At 35.4% G+C, this 16,328-nt stretch overlaps 1 protein-coding gene across 1 annotated transcript; it reads left to right on the top strand.

The window, feature by feature from the left end:
* The first annotated feature begins 5,340 nt into the window (after positions 1-5,340).
* On the top strand, positions 5,341-5,874 carry LOC149181379 (nematode resistance protein-like HSPRO2). Its single transcript, XM_089414177.1, has one exon. The coding sequence runs from the start codon at positions 5,341-5,343 to the stop codon at positions 5,872-5,874; it is 534 nt and encodes a 177-aa protein (XP_089270303.1).
* Positions 5,875-16,328: the final 10,454 nt, after the last annotated feature.

The following is a 16,328-nucleotide window of genomic DNA, read 5'->3' as shown; positions in this document are numbered from 1 at the left end:
AAATTCACTAAGCATGGACATATCAAATTCCTTTTGCATTTCTATAGTGAACTCTTGGCACATTCGTTCGTACTGCCTCCAAAAATGATGTCATCTACATAATCCACAACAATTAAACAATTTTCATTTTTCATCTTGATGTAGAGATTTTTGCTTGCAAATCATCTTTTGAAGCCTTGTTGTTTTATATATTTATCAAGCCTTGAATACCAAGCTATGGGAGATTTCTTTGGCCCATAAAGTATTTTCTTCAATTTGCACACACGTTCCTCAGTTTTTTTTTATAATAAGAACCCTTTTTGGTTATTCAATGCATACTTCTTCGTGTATATTTCCATTGGGAAACGCTGACTTGACATCCATTCGATAGAATTTGAAGTTCTTGAAACATACAAATGCCAAAAATATTCTAATAACTTCTAGCCTTACTATTGAGGCACAGGTTTCTTTAAAATAAATACATTCAACTTGAGCATAGCCTTTACAAACCATTATTTCTTTATTTATTATTACTTGCCCATTTTCATTCAACTTGTTCCTAATAACCCACTTGGAGCCCATCACATTTTTATCTTTGGGCCTTGAAACAAGTTCCCATGTCTCATTCTACTCGATTTGATTTAACTCTTATTCTATAGCATCAATCCAATGTTTATCTTTGAGAACTTCTATAAAGGTTTTAGGATCTATTTTAGGTAACAGGTAGAAGTTTGCATGTTTTGGTCCAATTGTTAATTGTATTCTAGTTTGCACTTACATATCTTTACCACAAAGAAATAGATTTTATAAATTATTCTTTTGGACAAATCTAGATGATGCCTTTGTATCTTGACATTGTGTTCCTTATTCGTCTTCTTCTTTGTAGCTTATATCTTCTCGAAGCTCATTTGTTTGTGATTTCTCCTTTTGAGGCCTTTTTTCATATGCTTTTACATTTGCACTTCTTACAAATTTGCACAATGCTTTATTGTAACATTTATGAGCCTTTCGTCTTGATGAATAACTAAGATAATTAACTCTTTTTCAATTTCAAATAAAAACTTTAAATTACTTCATCTCTACTTTCTTCTTACAACACCTTATCCTTACATTTCATAAATTGATATTATATTTTTTTGTTAGTCTCTGTTATTACCAAAATTAGCATGCATCTATATTCAAATTTATTTTCCAAAGCTACCATACCTATTTCAAACTTATTTGGAAGGACCACACTCCATGTAACACTTGGTTTAAAAAGATTCAAACATCATCCAAAAAAGTTTACACTTGGTTATGTCACATGATTGTTTGGGCCATCCTTAAAAGGATGCCCACTCGCTTATGTTTCCACAAATCTATTCATTTATTATACAAATAAGAAATAAGATGGTTACATTAGTCTCATTTCTCTACTTCAACTAGGAAAGCAAAATGATGATCCATAAAGTACATAAAAATCTAAGCAATATCAATAATGGAGTGGGACTATTTAAATCATCGATGTTTTAGATTTTTTGCGAACATTATTTATAGTCAATTTTACTGGAAATGGGGAGCAGTAATGTCATAAATACTGACATACTTGGTGCCTCCAGTTTTGTCATAATAACAAATTATCAGAATGGGGAGCAAGGTTGGAATTTGACTTGCATTTTGCCCGTATTTTACAGCTAAAATATTTTCATGACCATCTCTCCTTATGTGTGTTGAAGACGTATATTTTCCGGCTTATCTTTTCCTAAAAACATCATTAGAACCCTATGTCAACATGGCAGTTCCTATTTCCACCTCCATAGCAAAGTTAATGCTATGTCCTTACCCCCTCTGACAGCGGCAGACAGCCTCCTTGACGTCATGGCGCCCTTACATGCTCGACCATGGATCATGGCATGCATCCCTCTCTGGCGATTACAGGTCACGCAGCTCCGGCGACTCTGTCGTCTGCCGTGCTCCTGCCCATCGACCTTGCCCGCCTCCCCTTTGGCCTCCACTTTGGCGTATTGATGAGGCACATTTACGAACCTTACCAACCACCCTCCCGGCAATTGATGCATTGAACTACGGCGAACAGAGGAGAGGTTACAACCATTGAAATCCGGCGAACAGAGGAGAGGTTGCAGAAGGTGATTCAGTGCATGCAGCGCTTCGAGGATGGAAGATTTCAAATGCTCTTTCGACCTCTGTCTTGTGCATATACAGGTATTATCGTATACCCCTGCATACCTTACTTTTTCAGCACGGTCTAGCAGTGGCAGTAGCAACCGAGCCGGCCCGAAATTCCTCCTAATCTTCAGTAATTTCAGCGCATATAGCCCAATTGACATTCCAAGACAGGGCAATTTCATATATTTCCCAAATGCTTCATTAAATTTTACTTCTGCAATTGTAAAAATATTTTATCAGGTGTTAAAAATACACACATAAAACAGCTGACTTCTTTCGATACAATATTACATCACACGAGCCATGATACAACCATAATATAGAATTCATGAAACAACTACTGAAAAACGTGGGGCTTTCCCCTTTGCGGTTCTGTGAAAAGGGTTGATACAATGAAAATTATAAATTCAGGGTGTTACAGGTACTCTTGTTTGTGGTTTTATGAATTCCTATCAGATGTAACACTGGCTGCGTTTTAACTTGATTTATTTACTGTAATTAAGACTGGAATCGATCTCCAGCGATTTGGACTCGTCATTCCCAGATTGGAAACGCTGTCTGTAATGTGAACTATGAGTCGATTTTGTTCCTTTTTCAACAATTTATACTTACGCCTTCACTGCGTCTTCACTGTAGTTTCCCACAAGCATAACAATGTTAGTTCCGAACTTTAACCTCTGCATCAACACAACTTGTCAACTTGTTATTCGATAATTACTTGGTATGAGTGGTATTTGGTATTAAGCCTACATTATTGCATGTATTTAAAGCTTTTCAAAGGCGGGGAGATACAATTGAGTTCTTACTCATTGAATTTCTTTGCTGTTAACAGTCTTTGGAAAGATGCTTTATCTGGTTATGGTTGGCACTATAAAGTAAAGTTTATGTGAGAACATGACAAAAGATTAAGCTTCAAAACTAGGGGTTTGGACTCTACAATCTGAAAGAATTAAATAAGACGCCAAACTTCTGACCAGATCACTGCCCTAGAAATTGATAATGCTGGTACAAGCTATAAAAACTGTGAAGTTTTACAAGCATGTTAAGATGTGAAGCAATTGCATACTTCATATTCACTGGTATTGTTGACGGCAAGCTTCAATTTTTTGGACATGAAGTCAAGTTGGATTGTAGGACTCATTTATTTCAAATGATTGGATCAATTAAACGTTGTCCATATTATTGGGTCTTTAACATTGCGGGCAGCTTCAGTGCTGCTATGCTTTGGGCTGTCTCTGGCTTCTTGTTGGCAGTTGCAATGGTTATGTTTTGTTATATGTATTGGCAGTTTCCTTGTCCTACCTTGTTTGTGTTCTGTTTTTGTCTTAGGCTTGTTGAATTTCCAGTAATTTCAATACTTCAAATTCAAAATTATAAAATTACATTGAAGACCATGAGATTTATATCATAATCCTGTAAATCATAAAAGTAAGTACACTGAAGGCCTTGAGATTTAAATCAGTTTGTAGAATCACTTTGTAGCGTGGTATTATTGAACCAAGCTTGTTTCCATCTCATGAGCTTATGTCTACTATATATTAAGGTATCCAGCAGGTATATTGGATGCGGGGAATTCCATTTAACACAAGGATAGCAGTGAATTAGAGAGGGAAACATTTTCTTCTAAAAAATATTTATTGGACTGTAAAGAAGGTTTATTAATAAGGGGCTGGCTTTGTTGGGAACCATGTAGTTATACCAAAACCTGATAGCATATATAGGGATAAGCCGGATGAGATTCTTTCCATGGCAGGGTAACCCAATTAGGCAATTTTCATAACCAGGTCTAAAAAGGCCGCAATCAACTCCTCTTTGCTTCAATTTACCCGAATCAATTTTCCAACTGAACCTTTCATCTAGCAGATTGTGAACAACATAACTGAGGAAACACCAAATATCCCCTAAATTTCTTGTACTAGTCTTCTTGTAACTTTTGCACATACATCTTACAGGGTTAGGGAGACAAAAATTAAAGTTTCCTCACCAAAAATTTTTGTCCCATACATGCTACAGGGCATGGGGAGCAAAAATAAAAGTTGTATATTATATTACACTAAGATGTATTTATGTGTGCACCAACCACCGTATATTTAGCTTATATCTATTCACTTTGTTAACTGGAAAAATATATATTTATGTGTTAACATTATTTAACTCTTTTCATTATTTATGTGTTGAGTTTTTATCATCTACAGAAAAAGTTGAGTTGCAACAAATAGATATGTTTTCTGTCCAGTAACATATTATATATAACTTTTTAAATATAACAAGGATTTAACAACATTTTATTCTATTCCAGTTTTCAAAATTTTAGTGTTTAAAATGGATTTTAGTGTTTATTATATTATTATGTTGTTCTTTTTAGATTATGGTATATGGAGAGCATTAGTGTCTTTACTCTCCTGGTTATGTTTGCAGGGAAAAAATATGTCCTGTAAATAAATGGCATCCTATTTTTCCTTTGTTGAAGAATCCATAGAGCCCTCCCCCATGGAGTGTGCGGGTTACAACAAGTATGTGCATCTCCCCGAGCTCAGTGCCATGTGAAAATTCAAGGAATGGCCTGGTTGGTCTAGAGAGGGGTTGTCAAAGGCTGCCTTATAGTCATTGGAGATTACTTTTCGGTTTGTTTCGTCTGTCCTCTGTGACACAAGGACTTACATTGACAAAGAGGAATGGAAGAGAAGGCTTGAATCCTTAATTAGTTCCCAGATTGAGTTGATTTCAATGATTTGTGAAAATGACAAGCAGGTTCCCACTCTTCAGTTGTCAGTAAGTAGTGGTGTTCTCTCATGGAAAGTTTTCCATGAGGTATGGCCTGGTGCTTTACCTGTGGTTAGCAGAACAAGTGAAGAGAGCTTACTTCCTCGTTTGGGTACATGGAAAAGCACTGAAGCTATGGTTTCTAGAATATGGCTTGCCATTGAAGGCCATATGCAGAGGACTCCCTTCACTTTAGGTCTGGGGGAACCAAATATGTCAGGTAAGCCTCTTCTTGAATATGATAGAATCTGCAAGCCAAGATATTTGCACTCTTTAAAACAACATAAACAGTTCCATAATCTAGAAGATTCCAAACTTTGCAATGTCCTCCAGATCTTTGAGGCCTTGGTATTTGTAGGCCAAGAATTGTTGCATAGAATATATCAAAGAATAGACTCTGGGGATTTCGTAGGAGCATCCACAGACTGTTGGATGGTTGAAAGGATATGGAAGATGCTCACAGAAATTGTGAATTTGCTTCTAGTGATGGACCCAGATGATTTCCTTTGCCTTAAACACCAGTTGGCAATTAGCAGCACTAGTACGCTTGCAGGCACATATTGCCTTCGGTCTGCCCCCCTTAGAGACCTTACAAATGCATGCAAGGAACTAAGGCATCTGGTGCCCAAAGTCATGGGTGTTGAGGCTGATCCAAAGGGTGGACCAAGGCTCCAGGAGGCACTTATGCATTTGTTTCATTCACATGGACTTCGCTCACATAACACTTCAGGTGCTTATCATGTTGCAACAATACATGTTCTGTTGGCCTTCCAGGCAATAGAAGCCGCGGTGAAAAGGTTTTTCTTCTCATATCAGCAGCTGGTAGTAACAGCCATGGGTAGCATTGAAATGAAGGGTCCATCATATCTAGGTGCTTGTGATGCCCTGCGTCAGATATATTTTGAACCACCTTATTTCCCTAGTGTGGATGGTGCAAAGACATTTTTGGGTTACTATTGGCACTAGAAGTCTACAACTATGGTGGATGGTACACTGGAAGATCTAAAGACAAATCAAGTGAAGTTTACAAGACAAAGAACAATGCGTTCAGTTTTTCAAAGTATTACCCCAAATTCATACATACACTTCTTACATTGACAGTTTTGAGTACTATACATAGAATTATATTGGATATAGGATTAGACTCATTTTTGTTCATCCCCATCAGTAGGACCAATCAATAGAACAGTGCTAGAAATTTGGAAAAAAAAAAAAATTCCCTCTCCAACATGGATAGGATACTAAGGATTCATAGTGTGCAATTCCTCCTTCGTTAAATACTGTAAAAGATTGTCCAAAATTAAAAAGGTAATTATTAAAATTATTAAATTTTACGAGTTGTTTCTTTTTTTAATTTTTTAATTCTTTACCTAAATTCTATGATGAGTTTAATGATATTTATATAATTCATTATAAATTTTAACATGAAATGTAGTTTAATGCTGTTATTTTTTTATTTTTTTTTAAGATTTTTTAATTCAGTGTGTGAAACTGAGATAATTATAATTTTAAATTGTTAAGTTTATTTAATGGAATGCATCATAATTTTTTTGATGCATTATTTTTTTTTTATTTAATCAGATTTTTTGTTTTTTAAGATTTTTTAATTCACCGTGTGAAATTGAGATAATTATAATTTTAGATTATTGAATTTATTTAATGGAATATATCATAAAAAATTTAATGTATTAAATCTATATCATATTTAAATATATAATTTAAATGATGGAACGAAATTGAGATAATTATAATTTTAGATTATTGAATTTATTTAATGGAATATATCATAAAAAATTTAATGTATTAAATCTATATCATATTTAAATATATAATTTAAATGATGGAACGAAATTGAGATAATTATAATTTTAGATTATTGAATTTATTTAATGGAATATATCATAAAAAATTTAATGTATTAAATCTATATCATATTTAAATATATAATTTAAATGATGGAACATTACAATTTCATTACGGGTCATACTAAATAATTATCTCTTTAAACTAGGCCTCAAAAAATATAATTCTTTTATTTGAATATTTTCTGCTTCAAAATTAATATGAGTGAACCAACTATCCAAGGGTCTTATTGGATCTTGTTCTGATTTATTGATTTAACGATATATAAGATATATCATTATACTATTGATGAGTCATCTTATACGGTGGCTTTATCCAATTTTCTCTTATTGACAAAGATAGTTATATATATATATATATATATATATATATATATATATATCAATTTTTTGGATATATTGACATCATACCGTTATGTTTTTTTCCTTTTTGCCCTACATTTGACATTTATGTGTTACGTGTTTGTGTCATAACAAATTTGAGTGAGTAGGAAGGGGTGAATGAGACTATTCTAAAGGTTGTCTCTTGCTCATCATCTCTGCAGCGCTTTTCATGGTGGGTTTCTACTTTGATAGTGATTTTCTTCCTTTGCAGATTGTTCTTCAGAAACCATTTTGATGCTTCTTTTCTATAAAAGTGGACATACTTTGTAAGTCAAAACACCAAAACCATAATGAAATTTGTTCCTTCATACTTTGGTATAATTGTAATATGGCCTCTTCCCAACACTCACTTGGTATGGACAATGGTTCTAGTAGACTTGGTCTCTTGATTATTCCTCTTTTGTATTCAAGCTACATTCCTACCATAAATATCCACTCATTTCCAAAGTTTTGAGAAAAAATATTAGATAATGCATTTTGGATTGACTAATAACATATAATTAGTATAATTTTTTATCTCTACATTTATTTTACAAAGTACTTTGATACTTCTTTATACTCTACTTTAATTTTCTTGCACATGGCCTTGTGTTATTGCTTAGGATGTCATTTAATTTAACTGAATTTATGGTAAAGGTATAAATTTTGCCTTTAGTTCTTCAATACTAATTTGTTTTAGTGAGATTGTAAATTTTAGTCAAATTATTTCTAGTATAGTATCATTTATAAAATACGTTGTTCTTTAATCATATAAGTTTAAATTTAGAACATTGATAATGCATATTGCTTATAATCATTCTCACTCTTAATATCTATAATTTGGCTTAACACTTATCATTTTCTTGCAGATTGACACACGGTTCGCTCGCTTGTGCAGAGCCTAACCCCACAGTTTACAAAGAACAAAAACAATCATTGTAATTTTTCTTTCGTGGGTGACTGGCAACCTTTAGTGAATTGCCTTCACCTCTGCAATTTTTTTCCATATAGTTCAGATTGTTTTAATAATCAGTATTAGTAGGGAAATTACTTAGCCTTTACTTTAAAATTTTTACATTTCACACATAGCTTAATTAAGGGGAAAAGTAAGTGGCCATAATCCACACATTTTTTCAATTTGTTTTGCTTTTTTACCCAAGTCAAATAGCTTAATTAGCAAAGGAGTAAGTGGCCCATAATTCACTCATATTTTTTACTAACCAAAGCATCTTTACTTCATTAGCATTGGGACTAGGAACTGGTGTTATTAAAGAAAGGGAGTAGCCCCTGCTTCCCTTGCATCTTTTAGACGATCCTGGGCTTGCATCTGAAATCTTTCTCAAAGCACTCAGTTTTTCATCTCCCTTTTTAGGCTCACATAGTGTAATAGGAAGGAAGTAAGTGGCCCATCAACCACACATTATTTTATTTGCAGGTAAGGAACAAACATAATTTAGTGTAAGTAGACGAATTTGAAAAGGATCATCGAATATCCACATGACTACAAACTTTGTATGTTCACTCTGTCACTTACACACACATTTCACTACACACACTAAGCTACTCTAAACTTTGAACAAAGGGAATCAAGTGTAAAAACCTTTTGTACTTAGTTTGTTTAAGCTTAATTTTTCACATCATAAGTGAAGGAAGACACGTAAAAGCAATCATAACTTGAACAAACTAAATTTCCCCACATGGGCCACAAAATAATCTGTAGTTTAGGTTAGGACTGTTGGGGGTAGGCATCCAATAAGCCGCCATGGTCATGTTACATTTTGAAACATAGAAGTTGTCTTTTAGGGTGCTTCAAATCCTTCAGTCAGTCCACGGAAAAGACAACCAAGGCAGCACAGAGACCCGATTCAGAGGGGGTTCGGCTTAGGCTCAGTGTGTGCAGTCCTATATGGGGATACCCGACCTGTATAGTGCTCGGTACTGATAACCGATTACCAAGAAGCTAAAAACTCGACTGCCTCCATGAGACGAAGGTATCCTATTGGCCAAATTTTAGGGCATCTTTCCCTATAGGTGGAGGTGTGGGAAGCACTAAAGCCTCATTCAATACCTTGGTTGATTCTTTTCGTTGCTGGAAGCGTCACCAGTTCTTTCGGGACATAGCCCCAGTACTCGTCATTTTTTTGCTGTTGGAAGCGTCACAAGTTCTTTTGGGACGTAGCCCCAGTACCCGTCATTTTTTGGCTACTGGAAGCTTCACCAGTTCTTTCGGGACATAGCCCCAGTACCCGTCACAAAAGATATCTCCGCAAGGCCCAGTTACTTATAGAGTGGAAAGGACGAATAGGTCTTCATAGGACCTTTTATCATACGCAAAACAAACTAAAATATTTTCCTTTTTCGATTGATCACATAGCTTAACTTAAAGGAAAAGTAACACTTTATTTTTCATTTTGCTTTATGTATGTAATTTCCTTTTATACACATTCCTCTCCTCACCACAAAAGTGACACACATTCCATTTTAAGAATACATAAATACTTTACTTTTTCATATTAAGAATAACAAGACAATGCTACACAAAACATTCCAATTCTTGTTTCACCTGAATATACATTAAAATAAATTCTACAAATAAAAATTGAAATGAAACATTTTTTTTAACTGATTTAAAATGAATTATTGGATAACTTGTTATTTATTTTGATATTTTTTGGGTAGAAAAATTGGAGGAATTATCTTTTGTGACATATTTTATGATATGTCTTAATTTTGAGATTTAGAATTTAAAGCCCTCTAAAGTTATTTTGGGATATGAAATGAGTGAAATCTTTGTGAGCATAGCTCTCTACCTCTTGATGTCGTTTTACACACCAATTCTAGCTTTCAAACAATGTGAAAATCACCTTAATCAAATTTCATATGCAGAAGCTATGCCTCCCACAAGTTCAGCTAACTTGTTCATACGGTGGTACCAAGTGGACGCTGCATCAACACCATTACTTAGATATGTGGAGTTAGTCACGTGTGGACATTCAAGAAGATCCTAAAAGGTCCAAAACCATAACACTAATAGTGGCTTGAAAAATGTGAAAACCCTAAACCTTAAATAGTTTCCAAGCTATGTTAAATACTACGTCACTAGGAAGAGAAGGGGTTCCATATTTTTAGGATTGTATTAAAACATAGTTGAGCACAACATCTAGGAGTGGGATTTGAGATCAAAACAAAGGAGAAAGATAATTTGCAACAACCATATAGACAACAATGTCCTAGGCAACTCAATCGTAAATACCCCTTTCTTTGTATTTGTATTTCCATAATTAAATAAAAAAGAGTAGAGTATAAACCTCACCTTCTAATTAGGTTTTCTTTTATATGATATCCCCTGAGTTATATCTTGTATTAAATTATATGATTTTTATATTCACTTACATTTTTTTCATTTATGGGTTTAAATATTTATATGTATTTAACACTAACGAAGTGTTGAGACGTGAAAACCCTAATCTCAAATCATTATCAAACTATGTTAAACACCAGGTCACTAGAAAGAGGGGGTTCCATCTTTCTAGCATTGTATTGTCTCGTGGTAGAGTAGAGCATCTAAGAGTTAGATTTAAGAGCATAACATAAGAACCATTTAGAATACAATGTCAAAAAAAACTCTGTAATAAATACTCGTTTTTCTGTATGTAAAGTTTCATAATTAAATAAAATATAATAGAATATAAGTCTGCTTTTTAATTAGATTTCTCTCATATCATATTTTAAAAATTACATCTTTTATTAAATCATATAACTAATATTTCCATTTACTTATTAATTTTTTAAATTATTTTCAAATATTTGAATAATAAAATAATAAACAAAATTAAAATTCAAAAAATAAATTAAATAATAAAAATTCAAAAATGACAATGTAGGCTATAATAAATTACTTCGGGTGAATATCTACAATAATTTATATATTGTTCACAATAACTTAAACTTAATATTACTTTTTGAAAAATTCACTCTCAACTTTCAATACCATGACATCTCATGGTGAAGACCTCTCCAATATACTTATGTAAAAAACGAAAAAACGAGGGGTATTATTAGACTCGAGAAGCCTCAACCTATGCTTTTACACTTAAAAGTTACCTTTCTCAATGACGCATTATCATCTATAACCACATACCTTGAGATCTGGTAAAGGACTCTCCATAATCTACTTAATTAAAAAAGAGGGGTGTTATTAGGCTAAATAAGCCTCTAACTTATGCTTCTAATAAAGCAAAGATGCGGGGTGCATCAGCTTATGTTAAGTTGGTTCATTGTTTAATATTAAGTATGTAAGCTAGGGTGAACAATGATATTATGGGGACGACTAACTTAAATTCTTTTTTTGGCTGAAGCAAGATTCGTACCTTCTATTCATTAGAAACAAAGAAACAAAGTACATATAATACAACTACCCAAAGAGACCTGAGGGACAAAGTCAACTATCCACTCAGGGCTTGGGTACCAAGCCAAAAGCTTAACATCTGGGCCACGGGCCCACAAATTTAACTGTGAGACCTTCAAAATACAAACAAAATCCTAAACCAGCCAATCCGTTTGCAAAGTTCTGACGGATGAGACGCAAATTGGAGCCAAAAAAGGCATATTCTTAGATTCCAAAAACGGACCCGATGAAATAATAGAAAACACACTAAACGGATTTCGAGTCCGAATGGTGGAATAAACTTCGCGCATGTGAATCTCCCGAAATCCACCAATTCCAACCTCAAGGCTCAACATGCACGGAAGATAACAGTGAATCCGAACCCGAATTCAAAATAACCCAAAATTGCCACTCACCCCCGGTAGCCCGCGAGATCTCCCGCACTTCTATCCCCGGCAGAGTCCCTTTGACACGAACAATCTTGACTGTTGTTCCACATAGAGAAATCCAATGGAAGAGCATAATATCGCACCAAACAAGCGGACCAGATGTTAGTGTGCGATGGAGGGCAGTTTTCCAAACCCTTTATCTGCCACGTGTAGGATGTTGGATGGGATCGCTGCAAAATCGCTAAAACCGTTTCCCACTTTAGAGCGATGCGAACATCAAAAAATCGCCAAGGAAGCGGTTTTACTCTACGATGCCCAAAAATGTAAAGATTCAGGTTGCCGGTAAAACAATGATTCCTTCCATGCCTGCTCAACTTTCTTGCCTGAACCTAGATCCCAGAAAAGAAGAGAGGCTCTCCATTAATTAAGGAACTATGGTATCCGCTGTGCTCACGCCAATGAATAGTGATGTTCATCTGACTGACTCTAGGTATTTTAGCGGCCAGCCTGTGATTTCCATAGAAACAACTGTTGTATTTTATTGAGTTCTTCTTGTGGTAACAAATCTACTCCTCCCGTGGTTCCCTGTATCAAAAACCCTTCCAGATCTAGGTTTTCTTTATCAAGAATTTCTTGTAGTTCATGATCCTCCAGGTCCATCTCATTTTGGGTCATTTCCTGATCCATCTCCAGTTCTGCATCACTCATTATGGCTTCTTTCTGATAATCGATGTCTTGTGTGTTTTCCCGGTTTTCTTCAGATTCCTTGTCCGCAGGACTTCCTTCCATTGTTTGATCTTCTTTTGAGATCTCTTCATCTTCCTCAAACTGTGCATATACGAAAGATGTGCACATATACGGAAACTGTGCATATACGGAAGATGTGCGCATATACAAAAATTGGGCATATACGGAAGATATGCGCATGTCTTCCGTATATCCCTAACTTTTCTGTATGTGCATATCTTCCATATATGCACATCGTTCATGTATCTGCATTGCAGATGCGCAGATTCCATATACAAGAATTACGCATATACGGAAACTGGGCATATACGGAAGATATGCGCATATCTTCTGTATATGCGCAATTTCTGTATATGGAATCTGCGCATATATGATGCAGATACCTGAACGACGTGCACATACGGAATATATGCACATACAGGAAAGTTAGGGATATACGGAAGATATGTGCATATCTGCCGTATATTCCCGATTTCCGTATATGCGCATATCTTCCGTATATGCACAATTCTTGTATATGGAATCTGGGCATCTGCAATGCAGATACATGAATGACGTGAATATATAGAAGATATGCACATACAGGAAAGTTAGGGATATACGGAAGACATGCGCATATCTTCCGTATATGCCCAATTTCCGTATATGCGCACATCTTCCATATATGCACAGTTTCCGTATATGCGCAATTCTTGTATACAGAAATTGGGCATATACGAAAATTGTGCATATACGGAAGATATGCGCATATATGGAAATTGGGCATATACGGAAGATATGCACATATCTTCCGTATATGCCCAGTTTTTGTATATGCACAATTTTTGTATATGTAATCTGTGCATATACGATGCAAATACATGAACGACGTGCATATACAGAAAATATGCACATGCAGAAAAGTTAAGGATATACAGAAGATATGCGCATATCTTCCGTATATGCACAATTTCCGTATATGCGCACATCTTCCGTATATGCACAGTTTCCGTATATGTGCAATTTCTGTATATGGAAATTGTACATATCTATGTATCTACGCATATACGAAAAATGTGCATATACGGAAGATGTGCGCATATACGGAAATTGGGCATATACAGAAGATATGTGCATGTCTTCCGTATATCCCTAACTTTCCTGTATGTGCATATCTTCCGTATATGCACATCGTTCATGTATCTGCATCGCAGATGCGCAGATTCCGTATACAGGTATTGCGCATATACGGAAACTGTGCATATACGAAAGATGTGCGCATAAATGGAAATTGGGCATATACGGAAGATATGCGCATGTCTTCCGTATATCCCTAACTTTCCTGTATGTGCATATCTTCCGTATACGCACGTCGTTCATGTATCTGCATCATAGATACGCAAATTCCATATACATGAATTACGCATATACAGAAACTGGGCATATACGGAAGATATGCGCATATCTTCCATATATGTCCAATTTCCGTTTATGCGCAATTTCTGTATATGGAATCTGCGCATATACGATGCAGATACATGAACGACGTGCATATATGGAAGATATGCACATACAGAAAAATTAGGGATATATGGAAGACATACGCATATCTTCCGTATATGCCCAATTTCCGTATATGCACAGTTTTCGTATATGCGCAATTCCTGTATACGGAATCTGCGCATTTGCGATGCAGATACATGAACGATGTGCATATACGGAAGATGTACACATATACAGAAATTGGGCATATACGGAAGATATGCGCATGTCTTCCGTATATCCCTAACTTTCCCGTATGTGCATATCTTCCATATATGCCCAATTTCTGTATATGGAATCTGCGCATATACGATGCAGATACATAAACAACGTACATATACAGAAGATATGTACATACAGGAAAGTTAGGGATATACGGAAGATATGCGCATATCTGCGCATATCTTCCGTATATGCACATATCTTCCGTAGATGCACAATTTTTGTATATGCGCAATCCTTATATATGGAATCTGCGTATCTGCGATGCAGATACATGAACGACGTGCATATATGGAAGATATGCACATACAAGAAAGTTATGGATATACGGAAGACATGCGCATATCTTTCGTATATGCCCAATTTCCATATATGCGCACATCTTCCGTATATGCACAGTTTCCGTATATGCGCAATTCCTGTATACAGAAATTGTTCATATAAGGAAATTGGGCATATACGAAAATTGTGCATATACGGAAGATATGCGCATATACGGAAATTGGGCATATACGGAAAATATGCGCATATACAGAAGATATGCGCATATACGGAAATTGGGCATATACAGAAAATATGCGCATATACGGAATATATGCGCATATCTTCCGTATATGCCCAGTTTCGTATATGCACAATTTCTTTATATGAAATCTGCACTTATACGATGCAGATACATGAACGACGTGCATATACGAAAGATATGCACATACAGGAAAGTTAGGGATATACAGAAGATATGCGCATATCTTCCGTATATGCGCATATCTTCCGGATATGCACAATTTCCGTATGTGCGCACATCTTCCGTATATGCACAATTTCCGTATATGCGCAATTTCTATATATGGAAATTGTACATATCTTCGTTTATGTATCTGCGCATATACGGAAATTGTGCATATACGGAAGATGTGCGCATATACAGCATATACTATGCATATACGGAAGATGTGCGCATATACGGAAACTATGCATATACGGAAGATGTGCGCATATACGGAAATTGGGCATATATGGAAGATACACATGTCTTCCGTATATCGCTAACTTTCTTGTATGTGCATATCTTCCGTATATGCACATCGTTCATGTATCTGCATCGCAGATACGCAGATTCCATATACAGGAATTACGCATATACGGAAACTGGGCATATACGGAAGATATGCGCATATCTTCCGTATATGTCCAATTTCCGTATATGCGCAATTTCTGTATATGGAATCTGCGCATATACGATACAGATACATGAACAACGTGCATATATGGAAGATATGCACATAAAGGAAAGTTAGGGATATACGGAAGACCTGCGCATATCTTCCGTATGTGCCCAATTTCCGTATATGCCCACATCTTCTGTTTATGCACAGTTTCCATATATGTGTAATTCCTGTATACGGAATCTGCGCATCTGCGATGCAGATACATGAACGACGTGCATATACGGAAGATATGCACATACAGAAAAGTTAGGGATATACGGAAAACATGCACATATCTTCCGTATATGCCCAATTTCCGTATATGCACACATCTTCTGTATATGCACAATTTCCGTATATGCGCAATTCTTGTATACGGAAACTATGCATATACGGAATATATGCACCGTATATGCGCATATATTCCGTATATGCCCAATTTACGACGCATATCTTCCGTATATGCCCAGTTTCCATATATGCACAATTTCTGTATATGAAATCTGCGCAGATACGATGCAGATACATGAACGACGTGCATATACGAAAGATATGCACATACAGGAAAGTTAGGGATATACAGAAGATATGCGCATATCTTGCGTATATGCACAATTTCCGTTTATGCGCACATCTTCTGTATATGCACAGTTTCCGTATATGCGCAATTTCTGCATATGGAAATTGTACATATCTTCGTTTATGTATCTGCGCATATACA

The sequence above is a fragment of the Pinus tabuliformis genome, chromosome 3_2 (assembly GCF_031772625.1).
Source record: "Pinus tabuliformis cultivar Carrire ecotype Pingquan chromosome 3_2, CPIR1, whole genome shotgun sequence".
Lineage (NCBI taxonomy): Eukaryota > Viridiplantae > Streptophyta > Pinopsida > Pinales > Pinaceae > Pinus > Pinus tabuliformis.
This window is presented reverse-complemented; position numbering and strand designations above follow the sequence as displayed.